The 15,076-nt window shown below is 43.3% G+C and overlaps 1 protein-coding gene across 5 annotated transcripts in view; it reads left to right on the forward strand.

Moving 5' to 3' along the window:
• tnk2b (tyrosine kinase, non-receptor, 2b) overlaps positions 1–15,076 on the forward strand; it is a 42,383-nt gene that overhangs the window by 4,533 nt on the left and 22,774 nt on the right. For 4 of the 5 annotated variants that reach the window (XM_028428502.1, XM_028428495.1, XM_028428500.1 and 1 more), the window contains exons 2-3: positions 2,039–2,255; positions 12,154–12,351. In XM_028428502.1, the coding sequence (XP_028284303.1) occupies positions 12,271–12,351 (81 nt within the window). In that variant the 5' untranslated portion in view covers positions 2,039–2,255; positions 12,154–12,270. The remainder of the gene's footprint in view (positions 1–2,038; positions 2,256–12,153; positions 12,352–15,076) is intronic. The other variant, XM_028428499.1, reaches the window with a different exon arrangement.

The following is a 15,076-nucleotide window of genomic DNA, read 5'->3' on the forward strand; positions in this document are numbered from 1 at the left end:
GTTTAGTTTACCGGGCTGCTTTTCACTGACCACTCCATTGTGCAGTGCACCAGACCGTTTAGGTCCGTTGTTATGTGTCACCACTGGACTGGTACTGTACAGTTATTTGTCAGTGAGAGGCCCTTGTGAACTAAGGATGATGTAATTGAAAGCAGTGTTTTTGGTGAGTGGTGCCATGTTGACTTGCTCAGTAAGAAAGGCTTTTCTGTTGACAGTGAGTGTAGTGCATGAATCAGCAATGACTCTGCAGTGGAACAGAGAGGCAGGCTTTCTATTCAGTCTGACAAACCCTGCCTAATTAGAAGATTATTCATAGAACACAGAGCTATGGGACCAGACGAAGGGCCTTATACACTAATGCTAACATTTGTGGAAAAATAATCGATTTTTTTTTGGTCATATCAACTTTAGATGATTTTCTCCACCAAAATTTGTTTGTTGATGCCAGATGAAAAGTCAGAGGATCCTGGCAGTCAAAGGATTTATTCCCCTGCAAACATCTGTTGAAGATTTAATAGCAATCTGACCACTAAAATCTCTTTAGTAAACTGAAAGCATCTCTCATTTGTTAATACTGGCAGTCACTGCAGCCGGTCAGAGTCGCTGCTCTTGTGCGTTTGCAGTGTTTTAAGTGGCCCTCTGTGCTCAACTTGTGTGTTTGCCCTGTGTATTTTTAGCCTTACTCACTCTCTAGGGACTGGGTGGTGTTTGCATGTCTTTATGTGGCAGGGTGGGGGCTGCAGCCAAAAATTACCTTTACCCTGCTGAGTAACAAAAATGTCAAATCTGCTGGGCTTGTGATGCAATTCTCTGCCATGCTACAGTTTTTTTTTGTCAATAGAAAAATGATGTGACTTTGCCTCTGTAGTGCGTGTCAATAAATAATTGATATCCCAGTGGCTATTTGTCACTATAAGCTGCCAGACTGTTGAGTGTGTGTGTATTTGTTTACGATTCACGCCTGTGAATGTGATTAGTGCGTGTTACTGTCCTGCTTCAGTTCCATACGTGGTCTGTTTTCTCACAGACAAAGGAGTCATTTGTGGAGCGTCTGCAGGGAGAAAGAATAGCTTGGTGTTTCTTCTTGTTGTGGGCTTCTCCTCTGACACTGAAGGCTTCAGTCAGCTACTTTACTAGGTGGTGGGTGGACTGTGTCCTCGTGTGTCCGTGTGAATCGCATTTTATTCATTCATACTGCCCTCTCCTGCACAGGGGCCCCTCGGGCATTCCTACCCCTGCCCCCAGACCTGGCTCGGAATGATGTCAAGTCAATTCACATCCAGTATTGGAAGTTGCTTCCGGTAGTAGTGTACTGTAGGTTATTGATTCAGCTGGGCACAGTGTAATGTACTTTTATACTGTTTTCAGAATTCTCCAGTATCTTCTGTTCAACCTTTATTTGTGCTTCTCTGTGGTTATACCTGGACTTTTTTTAACACCGTGCGACCGCAGTGTTGTCAGTTTTGCTTTTGGATTTATGTGAGTTACTCATCACTGTGATTAACTCTGTTCAGGTGTTGCCAGCACTCTGTTTGGTCATGTGTGAGTGGGTGGATAGTTGTTGCTGTGTGCTTGAATTCTGCTTCACCTTGCTGGAAGCAAGCTTTCGTTTGCCTTGAAGCAGGTATGCCCTTTAAATATTGTGTAAAAACAGGAAAACATTAGAAACCATTGCTCCATGTTCCACACCTCTAAAAATAACTCTAAAGCAGATATTTTATCATTAAAAGGTGTATAACTCATTGTTTTACACTATTCAGAGCTGCTGTCTTGTTCTTATTATCATGCTGTGTTTACAATTGCACTCATTGAGTGTGATTGCAGGGGGCCTGCTCGGGTGAAATCCTGCGACCCCCTCCATGGTTCTGGCCTTAATTCATTTTTTCATCACTATATTAGGTCTCTGTGATGCTGCACAAAGATCCGTGGTGTTCACTTACAGCTGCTCGGGAGAGGGGAGACAGTACGAGTAAAGGTGTCTGCTGAAGCAGGTGTTCTGGACTCTTCATAATCTTTGTATGTTTTATTGATTTTACAGGCTCTTCCAGCTTCAGACTCCTGGGTTCATGTTCATCAATGGATGGAGATGAAATCATGTAAATGTGTGCGGACCTTGTGGTGCCATGTAGCCCGGCTAAATCTCACCTCAATGGACTGGGGGCCTTGTCTGTGCGTGGTTGACCTCCTGTCATCAACCTGAGAGGAGCCTGTACAGTATCAGAGCAAAGCAGGATTCAGTGGCTCAAATATTGCAGGTAAGACTGCTGCAGGCAGATATTCAGTATCTCAGACAATAGCGCTGTATCAATGCCTCCTTTTCTTCAGCACAGCTGGGTGTGACTGTGTGCTATGCATGTTTTCGTCATAGTGTACACTGCTTAAACACATTCACGAGTTTAGTTGTGTATCTGAGAGTTTATCTGCTGTACTTTCTGTTTGCATTTCTCTGTGTGTGTGTGTGTCTGTGTGTGTGTGTGTGTGTGTGTGTGTGTGTGTCAGCTATGCAGACATGAGATCATGCCAAACAGTGACTGTGCTTTAGTCCACAGACTAACGCAGTGTCAGTCTGAAAGGACCCTATTCACCTCAACAGGGTCAGAATGTTGTTTTTGCTTCTGTTGTCTTGTGAGAGTCAACCTGAACTGAGTAGAAGCTAAAATTTCTTTACACTCACTGTGTATGTGTTTTTTTTTTTCAAACACATAGTTAAGAACAGAAAATGGACGTGGACCACTGTTTCCTGTCTCACCAGTCTTGTGTTTGTGTATCTAAAAAGGACGTGTGATGTCCCAGATTTGTTTTTTTTCCAATATTTGGTCAGCGAATAACCATTCTTAGCTCATGAGGTAACGTAGAAGGAAGCGAGAATCACACTGGCTGCTTTAATAGAAACCCTCTCTGTGCCTCAGACGCAAACAGACCCACACACAGGATGCTGGCCAGCCAGACACTCCCAGGCAGGTGTCTGCAGGCCTCAGTGTAAAGAGGAATGATAACCAGTGTGTGTGTGTGTGCTGAGACGAACAGAATGTGTGACTATAGCGACCGTGCCATCTTGCCTTCATAGGAGTGGGTGCACTCACCAGTACTGACATCTTATTTCATAAAAAAAAACACATGAATGCCTTTATCAGGGTGCGTGTGTACTTATCAGATGCAGACCATCAGTGTTGTGAATGGCTGTAATTGGAGCAACAGGAGTGGCAGCCTTGTTAAAGATGCTTATCTCAGAGACCTGCCTTCATTCTGAGCTCGACGGGACACTGCTTTTATCACAACTTGCAAAATTTTTCGAAACAATCCAGCAGATTAAATGAACTGCTGCGGCAATTCTGCAGCCCAATGAGTACTGTCAGATTAGTTTCTTTTACTACACTTAAATACATTCATCACTCGAGAACCTATCAAATTAAGTCTTATTTCTTATCACATATTGAATATTTGATTGTAGACTTTTGGTAATAAAGAGCAGACATACAGGAAGCTTTGGGAATGTAAAAGTGACATAATTTAAATCACAAACTAACAATGGGCGTTGTTAAAGGGAACTGGTCTAGTGGCACTATGAAGCAGTTTTTCCTTGTCTATGAGCTCCTCCACACACGCATGTGTGCCGTTGGTACTTATTCATCTCTACTGAGCTCTTCTATGCCACAAAAACACATTGAATTGTCCATACCCCTGTCATTGAACGTTTTTAAAGGTAATTCTGGAAATAATCAATCAAAAGAGTAAATATATATACACATTCAGTGAGCTCACAGGTTACCGGTAGTCTAAAAATGCTGATGTCAGCCTTTGTGCCTGCTGCTGCAGTTCAGTCAATAACTGTCATTTCAGTCGGTGAATGTAACCTAGAAATGAAAATTTTAAAGTATAATTCTCATGGCACCTAGCAGAGCAGTGCATTGTGTAGATTCATGTTTATAAACATGCAGAAAAAAACGAATCATGTTAGATTCCTATCAAATTTTTGCTTTTAAGCTTTAAAGCACAGAGGTTTAAAGTTCTTCAACCTACTGTGGAAGATATCTCCCCATGATGTAGTTCCTAGAAATCTTAAAGGCTGAAAGAGAGTTTTCATAGTATTTTAAAAAGTTAAATACAGAGAGTTTGGTGCATTACAGTGAGGCTAGTGAGGCTATAAGTGAGGCTTGTATTGAGTTATTTGAGATTTAAATGAGGGGCAGAGGAAAGGTGGACTACTGTGAGGATGGACAGAAAGGGACTAAACTGGGGTTGTAATCCAAAGAGGAAGCTCCCAGAATAGCAGCAGCGATCAGTGAGCATGCTTTTTGTGGAGAGTGTCTCTGAATGCTTGGAGGGCCTTGGGGGCCCAGACTGACAGAGGAGAACTTGGAGAAAAGAGAGCCTCTGGGAGTCACAGTGTACGTGTGGGGGTGAGAGAGAGAGAGAGAGAGAGAGAGAGAGAGAGAGCACAGTGTTATTTTAACCATGAACTTGCATCCGGCTGTCATACCATCCCCCCACCCACCCCCACTCCCCCCGTTGCTTCAGTGTCCGTCAGTGTCAGTCTACCTGCAGGTCAGTGGTTGCACGCCTCACTGTCGTATTCACACTATCAATAGATTTCATCTCCTTTCACCTTTTCGCTGTTGTTTTTTTCTTCCTAATCCTTTTCTGATCCTCCATACACGTATACAGGTATCACATTACCAGCCCCCCTGAGGACTGGCGTGCTGTCTGGGGCTTCCGGGTGTATTGTATGTTAGCTGTGTTGTTAATGCATCAGGTTTCCTGATTAAGTGACCCAGTAATAGACCTTGTGACACTGGCAGCTCACAGTGACAGACCAGAAGAACTACCCATAGATTTAAATGCTTTTATAACTAACAATGAGCCTCAGAGTACTGACCTGAATCTTTCTGAGTCTTGTAGTCTCTCATGGTACCTTTTGCATCTAATGTCAGCTTCTATATTTACCTAGCAGCTCTAGTTCATGACATAAAAGTGTTCAGGTTTCTGTCAGTGAAAACAAAAAGTTAAACTTCAGATATCTTCTTTTTATTTCGTAACGACTATTGTAACAAAAACCCAGCCTTTAAGGCACTCAGACGTCTTCATAACAGCGATGACACTTAAAGTTAGCAAAGAAACACAGCACAGTGGATCTGGGCCACAGGGTACAGTGTATCGTTTCTCTCTGTTTTCTGTTGTCACTTCCCTCTATCACACACTCACACTGTGTGTAGAGGGTACCGGAAGAAGAGCTTACACATTTACTAGGTACATGCATGTGCACGCACGCGCGCGCGCACACACACACACACACACACACACACACACCTGTATAGCACTATAGAGAGTGATGATGCAATTCATTTGGCAAGTCCTTGACAGAGCTCACATCACCGCCCACACACACAGACACACACACGCATTGTGCCCCTGCTCTGCACACACACGGAAAACCACATTCAACTCCTTTTCTTTTCTCTGCAGCTGTAGCAAGCAGAGAATCAGACCACTAACAAAGTCGTAACTTCTTTTAGTAAGTTTGAATGCCCTGATATGTTATTATTGTGCGTTAATGTAATTCTCCTTGAAATGCCATTTATCGGGTAGTTTCAGAAGCCATGGTGACCATGTCACTTGAAATCCTTATGCTCACATTTGACTTTTTCTGACTGCCAAGCTGAAGGATAAGCAACACACTTCTGTATGCCATTATCAGTCCAAGAGAGGGACGTCTGTTTCTAAAAAAGAAGAAGAGATTACATTCTGGGATGATGAAGACAGACATTGCAGAGAATTATTAACTGCTAACCTGGCATTGTTTGACCAGCAGCATCTCTGCAGAAACAACGTCATCCTTTTCTCACTGGGTACTGAGGAAATTATGAAATTTCCCATAGTTTTTCTGAAGAACTTTATTCTAGTGAGTGTTTTAAGTAACCTAACTGCAGGGGAGCTAGTCAAGGCTGACAATAAGAATTGAAAATGATGTTTTCTCTGTTTACCATTCCTTCAAAGAAGCAAAACCCCAGTACATATGAGGGAGACACCTGCTTCATAAACACAAATGCTTCAAATCTTTCTCACTGCCTTTGACTGCCCCCATGTGGCCAGATGAGGAAACGACAGTAGCAGGCACATCCAATAGATCATTGGATGTCAGCCCCCAGCAGGTGCTACAGCCTATATCATGTTTAATTTAAATATTGTGTACCTGGAGAATACCAGGTACACAAGCTAAAAATCACAATTTTAGCCTTAATGAACAAATGCAGTAAAATGACAATGCATGTAAGTAAAAAAATAACTTAGGTAAGTTATTTATTAACACAACTACACAATATGTCATAATAAATGTATATCATATAACAGTTCAAACTGAAGAACCAGGATCTGCCCTGATTTTTGGGCATCAGGGTTGGCATGTGAGCTGAGGGTGTGAGTGAGTTTTTATGCTCTGTGTCACTTCAGTGTCACCACACACACAAACACGCACACAAAGCCCCTGACATGATGCATGGCCAGGCATCCAGATGGCAGTGAAGCACAGGGAGCTTTCGCTTCTGATGATTTGCATACCTCATCACCTGTGACCTTGGCACAAGCTCACACTGAGACTGAGTGGGACACTGGAACCCTCGCACCATTCTCCTCTCCCCTCTAATCCTATCCATTGCCACCCTGTGTGGGCCAGTGTTGGCCCTGCAGGCTTTAGAACGCCCTCTTAAATCCCACCTGTTTAGCCTGGAGGGACAAGAGAAAAGCCAGTGCCACACACACTCACGTGCCCCCTCAACACTTCCTAGAAAGACAACACGAGAGCTGAGGATTATATAGCACAGAGGTCTATCTGTCTCTGAGTCTGTGTCACATTCACACATTTTCTGTCTTTGTCCCCTCATGTCTCTCACACACTCCTCTGTCCACAGTGGATTTGTTAAGCGTGCCTGTCCCTCTGTGATTCAGCTGAAGTGGAAATCTTTCTGCGAAAGAGGTGATGAGAGAGGATTTGTTGAGGATAATATTTCTGCTGACAACTCTGCATGAAATATTGTGAGTAAATGGAAGTCATTAGAAAGTTTGACTCTGTGCCCAACCCGGATTGATTGATCCGAAGTGAACTTGCTGGGTTCAGGCCAGGGGACAGACCAGTATTCAAGACACACTTTTCATTACGTTTACATTTCTGGGTGCTTTAAAGCTGTGATGCTGAGACCTTAATCATTGTCTTTATGTTCACTTCATCGCCAGACAAGCCAGAAATAATTACACTTGTAAAACCATCCAGTGGTCAACTGCAGTAACATGATGTTCCATCATGTCCATTCCATGCCTTTGTGATGAAGAGGTACCTGGGCCATGAGTCTAAGACCAAGCTCTATCACCTATGGTTATGAACTTGGTAACTGGGTAATGACCAAACAAGATCACACATGCAAGCACCCAGAATGAGTTTCCTCTGCAGGCTGATCCTCCACACTGAAAGGAGCCAGTTAAAGCCAATTGACATGGTTTGGCCACTGGATGGGGCACCTCTCTCTAGAGGTCCAGCAGGCCCAACAAGCTGGGCAAAGGCCCGGTTGGGATGCCTCCTCTGGAGGAGCTAAGGGCGTTTACTGCCATTACCACAACTTTAAAAAATAATTTGCCCCTGGCTGCTCTACAAAACACTTACTACAGCTTACTACACTGTCTTCTCTAAGACAGGTGAGATGTTCTGCAGTATTTCCTATAATGGAGAGGGCAGCAGCTTCAGTTTGTACTTGAAAATCTTTCTCAGGGTTTTTGAGCTGCCGTCTTGGGGTAGAGACTGGTGTATCAACAGGCAGCAAGCGCTGTGGGAGCTGCTGCATGTTTCTCCACAGTCCACACCCACACCCACAGCTGCATCAGCTTCCTCACTGGCTGATGACGTTTTCACTGTGTCAGCCTTTTCCCAGGAGCAGTGACCTCAGAGCAGCAGCAGAGTCATTGGTCAGTCTTAACGTTTTCTTTTGTATTGTTGAAGTAGTGAATCATCCGGTAGTATGTCTGGTGGTTTTCACTCTGTGAGGTGAAGTCATCACCTCAGTCAACATGGCTTGATCTCCGACCAGAAGTTGTGGGTGGGAGTTGCTACCATGACCTGTAGGAAGAAATATTTCTCTTTACATGGGTTCTCCTGAGTGTCTGGCCCAAATGGTTGTTAAAAGGATACATGTGGAGGCTGAGAAGAAGCAGGTCTGTGATAATTTTGTTTTGATTTCAACTGAAGCTAAAGAAATTACATCTGGAGATCTAAGGATTGAGTGTGAAGAGATGTTTTATTAGGAAAGATTATTTTTAAATGGACTCTATATGGTGGTTTACCAGGACTTGTTAGGATCTCATAGTAAAGAGAAATCTCCTTCAAATCAGGATCAGTGTGTTGATCTAGGATCTGGCAGTCTTTCATTGATTTAGACTGGGTATATAGAGTATGAAAAGACATTTGAAAATAATAGCTTATTAATCATGTGCCTGCCAATTGGCTAATTGATCCACAACTGATTGTTGCAGTTCTAGCACACTGTGTTAAATCTTTTACTTCTGAGTTTGCCCAGTTTATAGAAGAGTGACTGTGATATACAAACATTATTGTGTGTGCAGTTAAGATAATGGGTTAAATTTAAACAACTCAATTTATTTTTGGGCAATAAATGTATTAGTCATAATATAAATAAAATACAAGCATTAAGCATAAAGAGTAAAAAGATTTGAATAGTTTGAAACAGCATCACAAAACATCAAACTACATCTAAAGATATTTATTACATTGTTAATAAAATTGACTTTTTTCACATATATTTCATGTTGGAAATATATGTTAAAGATCTAAAGTATATGTAATGCTTTCAACAGACTGTCTCTCTCTCACACACAGACACACACACACCTTAACAACCGGTGCTTTACTGTCCGGTTACTACCCTGATTATATTTCCACCCTACGAGCCCCACATCAGTAGTAGACATCAGGGATTTCATCCAGCTCCTGGTGAAGAGCTTATTGCTGCCTCCAGAGTCTGCGGTCTACCCACCAACAGTCGTAAAAAGACAGGAGGGACCAGGCAGTCGCAGTCCTTTCAGTATTTCAGGACCTTAAACGGTCTCTTATAGGTAGATTTTAAGCAGCCTGTGATGTTCGGGCAGGGAATGCTGTATCATTACACCCACAGCCTGTCTGCTGCACTTCTCCTTGCACCCTATCATGGGGATAGAGAAGGCGTTTACATGTTTTGGCAGGCTCAGCTTTAACTTTCCCCTGACACAAGATGGCTGACAAATGAAGCTACAAGGGTCAAAGGTTGGATGAAGGGGGTTTCCAGGTTCCTGGAGCAGAGTTTGTAAAATGCGGTCTGCAGTGGATAATATCATGTATAGTCAGTATATTCTGATGTGTGCTGGTGAATTAATATGATATGGGACGTGTGTGTGTAGTTTCTGTGATCTAATAATATCTCATGTCCAAAAAATCTTTAGTTATACAAATTGAACCAATGGGCATGAGGCTTTATGTTACAGCTTTAAAAACTCACATTGTTGGGAAGCTGTTTATTCTCATACAGCTACAATCGGATCGGTCAGTTTTTCAGAGTGTTTCAGCTTCATCAGAGGGAGTTAGTGGGCAGCAGTGGCCCCACATAACACCACAGTTCAGCCCTGCTCCATTTAGCATGGCCTTAATTGACCAGCATGTCCCCTCTCCACTACAGCTATCTTCTTCACTGTTTATTATCTGGAACTCTGAGCTGCTGTGTTGTGCATTTTTATATTAAATGTGTGGGCAAAGAGCCTTTATAAGGATACCATTACAGAGCAATGTTACTGTGTTTAGAACAGTATTATATTGCTGCACATCTTGCTTTGGATTAACTGAGCCCAACAGTGTTGCAATCTCTCTGCATTTAGATCCTCTGCATATTATTTGAGCTGACAGTCCTCACTGGCAGAATGGCTCTTAATGAGGCTGCTGGACTGAGATGTGTTAATTGAGTCATTATATCATCATTGACATGCTGGTAAACAGAGTAATAGTGAACAGAGGTGGATGATCATTAGGCTGGCAAAAGACTTGGATTGTTCCAATACTGACGTCAGTATTGACGAGTACACCATTCTATGTATTGTTCTATGTATTGATCGATTCCACGTTTAGCCAGAGTAAAATACTGCTGATTTGCTGGCATTTTAGTATATATATATATATATATATATATATATATATATATATATATATATATTAGAATATATATTATAATTCAGTCACTAAAACACTGAAACTGTGTTTAAAGACATGTATCATAATAGTAATTATTACATATACATATATTAAGTACTGGTTCTCATCAGTATATGGATGCATGTATGTTTGTTTGGAGGTGTGTGCCTGTTTGTGGTATTGCATGCTCACCGTTGTGACAGCCGGCCTCCAGAGTGCCAAGATTCAACAACAGAGCAGAGGAGAGGTGGAGGAATGAGAGCAAACATGAGTGTTGTTCAGCGGGCTGCAAATAACCGACCCGAGGACATCAACGGGACTGGAATGGACTGAGAGAGAGGGAGAAGAAGAGAGGCGGAGAGGAGTGAAAACAAAAGAGGGCAAGTGCTTAGGATAGGGAAGAGAAAGGAGAAAAGAATATTCAACAAGCTCTGTCTATATCTCCCTGTAACTTGGGAAAGACTAAAATATAGTGTCATGTGCATACACACACACACACACACACACATTGTTCTTTTATTCTATTTTCCCCTCCATCCAGATGTCCACTCAGCAAGGATCCAGATGGCCTGGATACCCTCCCTGTAGTGGAGAGGTGCTTTTGACACACACACACATACACACAAACACACACAAAGCAGCATGGCCATGTTTTTCTCCCTCTCAGAGGGAAGATTAACTCTCCTCATTAGGGCTCCCCCGCCTCTCACTCTTGTCCCTCCTCCCCCTCCCTCCTGTATCGGCTTGCCTCGCCGCTATTGGCTGCTTATATCAGGACCACTGCTGACTGGATCACTGTGACTACAGGACACAGGAGTGGGGAGGAGGTGGGATGGGTTGATGTTGCCACGGCAATAGAGGAGGCGACCACTCGCCAAATCATCGAGCTGTGGCTGAAATGGAAAAAAAAAAAACAAGTGGAGGGGTGCAGAAAGCGGGTTAGCGGGTGAGGGACTGAAAGGAGGAGAGGAGGGGGAAAAACAATAACAGCAACAGCAAGGGATTAGGCATCGACGGAGCTATCAGGAAGTCCATTCAGGACAAAGCAGTGTCAAAAATCCCCCCAGACTTCAGTCGCCATCATCAGAGCTGAGCTGCCAGTCTGATTGGACAGCTGCTCAAGATCTGTGTGAGGAAAAACACAGAAACACACAAAGGACGCTTGAAATAAATCAGGTGATCGCTGTCTTCACTGCTGTGATATTTCACTCCTGCCGATGGAGTGAGAGGAGGTAAGCTGACCGGAGTGATGCCCGAGGCATAGAACTAAAGAGAGGGAGAGAGAGAGAGAGAGAGAGAGAGAGGAAGAGCATGCATCAGTACTAAGGCAGGGTTAACAAGAGTCACAGAGAGAGAGGGTGACAGCAGAGATGAGTGAGGTAGAGTGAGAAGAGAGAGAGAGATTGAGGGTAGAGGTTGATGGGACAAATAGAGCCTGGCGGATTTGTCACCTTCTGTGCCACACCTTAGCTGCATCATCCCTCTGACTGCAGCTGCTCTGACTTGCCCGGAATCTCCTCATCAATGATCAGCTTCACATCCCAGATGCTCCCCGAGGAAATGATAGGACTCATTTTTATTCCTCTAACAAGTGGACGGCCTTTAGAGGAACGACTGCCTGCCTGCACACCACAAAGCAAAAACTGAGACTGTGTTCTTTCTGCATTAGGAATCATGTCTGCAGCCTGCCAGAGGAATGTATATCTACACCTGCGTTTATGGACTGGGCTGTCCGTAAACTGAGTGTGAACATGAGAAACTCAATGTCTGGCTATTTTCAACAAATGCTGACTCAACCTAAAGACAATGAATGTGGTGTTACTGGACCGACAGCACAGTTAGCTGAATTATAAGACATATTGTTCCACTCTGTGAAATAATGGAGTCCTGTTCTGTGAATGACCCACAGAATACTGTACTTGTCTTCCTGATGACAGCGTGGACCTTGATGCTTGCTGACTAAGTGTGAGGGTTGCCTACTGACTGGAGCAGTGGTTATTAGAGGACTTTGAGGACACAAAGCCCCCGGCAGGTACCTGTGTTGCAGCCTCACGATGGGGGAGACGGCAGAATACCAAAGACTGCAGGAGACATCAGAGTGTGACTACCAACGCCTGCCCAGCGATGATGAAGAGGTAGACCTCAACAGTCCCTTCATTATGTAGATACAGCTTTAGACAAACAGATAATCAGGTGTCAGCAGATTGTGTGAATCCTGTCAAAGGGAAATGAAATGGTGTGAGGTGATATATGGCTGTTAGACTGTGGTAGGCGTACGTCTCACTGTATAGACATTAATTATCCTTGGCCATGTAAATATGTATCTACTGTAGTTTGTGTGTGTGTTGGTTAATATGCTAACAATGTCACAGCATAATAGCTGTTTTTTTCCCTGACACAAGGGGTCTCTGGGGATTCATGATGGTTTTTCTAGGTCAATTCACATTATTAATAAAGGTGTAATGAGTCAGCACCACCTGACTGAGTGAGAGGCAAGGAAATACAGTAAACGACTTCCTGTGCTCTGTCACACTTTGTAGGAGAGGTCATGTCTAAATAATAACATCAATAATACCTTAGCTGCATCAGCTTATATAGTTAATGTTTACTCACACCATGTCACACCATCATAACTCTTTGGTACACTTAAATATTACATCCACACTGATTAATAACACCTTTGCATTCTCTGCTGAGGATAAAGGCCTGTTGGATTGTGTAAACATGATTCCATATCATAGCTCTCCCCCAGTGCTAGTTCATCTGTCATACAGTACTAGGTCTTTTACACTCATATGTCACCAGCACCCTCCTCAACCACAACACATACCAGTGCACTCCACACACACAGCATGTCTCACCCACACCCATTGTGTGTGTGTGTGTGTGTGTGCTGGGTTATTGATTACAGAACCATGAGGTCACTGATGAAGTGCTGCAGAGTGAGTTTGGTGACAGGCAAAGTATGACATCTTATACCCTCCCACCTCTTCCGCAAACCCCCACACCATTTTGCAAGTGCTGTGATGTACTGACAGGCCTGCTTTGGTTTGGGTGAGGTCAGTCATTTTTAACCTTTCATACACCGCACTCTTCAGTACACACCTTTGATTGTACTCAAAGATGCATTGAAAAGTATAACTAAATGTAAACTTTTACCACATCAGTATAATGTATTAATATTTGTACAATATTTATATATATTGACAGAAATATGAGTGTGGTGGCATGGTTCCACATTTCTGCAAATGCAGCTTGTGGTTGTCTTGCTTGTGGTAGAAACTGTGTCACCTTAAAGTAGCCTTAGAGGACCTCTAAGGACAGAGCTATACTCAGATACACACAGCTGCTGACACCAGACAGATTTGTTCACACGTGCTTCTTGTTTGCTTGGAGGAGGCACTTAGTACATGCATGGCACAAAGTAGAAGAAGCTGCATCTTGTACTGGGGTGTATAGTGTTCCACTGCCATCTTGTAATGGGTGAGAAGGTCAAATATATGCAGGGTGTTTGGAGAACCAATGGTGAAGTCTGTACAAAATTTAATATACACATTTGCTCATCTCCAGATTTCAGACAACTAATTCTACTAATACAGGTTGTGACAGACTTTCTCACACAGGTTCTAGCATTAGGGTTTTCCATCTTAGGTGCAGCTGCTCCTTGTAGCTAATGGTTGCTCATACACAAACAGATGGGTCAATGAATGTCTGCACAGACCTTGATGACAAATTCTGCACCACACAGATGCTGTGGGCCCCAAAATATCAGTCAGCATTGGTCTGTAAAATCCTCACAATATCTGGTGTGTTGTTAAATATTTGACCATTGTGATTATTATGGTTATTTTAGCTACATTTACAGTTTTAGGTGAAATTCTTATATGGTTACTTGTGTTTATGTTAATGGTTAATAATTAATCAACACTAGTACTTAAAACAGCACCTGTCTCCACTGGGTGAGACAGCAGCCCACATGACCCTGCTGGGGAAAAGTGAGCATAGAAAGAAGCTGGATGGATGAATGTGCAGTTTAAATGTCATCAATGTTCCCTGTGTGTTAGGGTCTGTGTGCTAGTTCAGTCGAGTAAAGCCTCTGGACACTGCAGCTGTCCTGGTCGCTGGCGGCTGAACCAGATCAGTCTCCTTCTACAGCTGCAGCTTTGTGCTGAATACAGCGGTTTTCTAGTCCTAGCGCACACAACCCCTGCTCACGGCACACAGCCACCTCAACCCTGTCAGCCGAGGAGACAAGGATAGATGGAGTGAGGCACATGGAAAGAAGGAGGCAGTTTAAACATTTTAACAGACAGACATATACGTTATTGTATGAGAGCAACCATTTTATTGACCGATCCATTGTGAATATGTGTTCCCTCTTATGGAGCATGAGGGGATTAGTGGGCCAGCCTTGCAACAGTAGATCAGCTTCAACCCTGTTTGAAAATGCTGATTTAGTATCGCCCAGCATCTGCTGTATTTTAGATGCAGGAATCATAAATATCCTCCCTCCATGTCATTGTAGGTCAAACTGTGCTAGATTTTTCAATGTCAACCCTCCTGTCCCCCCTTCACCAGCTCTGTAAGGGATCAAAGAAGGGATTGCTGGGGTGTATTGTCAGGGTGGAGGTGTTTTTTTGCGAGGGCTGTTTTGGTTGTCGGGCATTATGCAAATCAGGCCAAGCTAGCAAAACAACCTGAGCTGACAAAAGGCAACGCATATGTTTAAGCAGCTTGTTTGTGTCCAGACTTTCCTTCATTCCCACAGTGGGTTCCTCTCCCTGTCAACGCCCACTACACCATAATGCGTCCCCTATCCTTACTTTGTGAATAATGAGGTGCTGTGGACAGTGAAGGGAT

Source organism: Parambassis ranga, chromosome 17 (genome assembly GCF_900634625.1).
Source record: "Parambassis ranga chromosome 17, fParRan2.1, whole genome shotgun sequence".
Classification (NCBI taxonomy): Eukaryota; Metazoa; Chordata; class Actinopteri; family Ambassidae; genus Parambassis; species Parambassis ranga.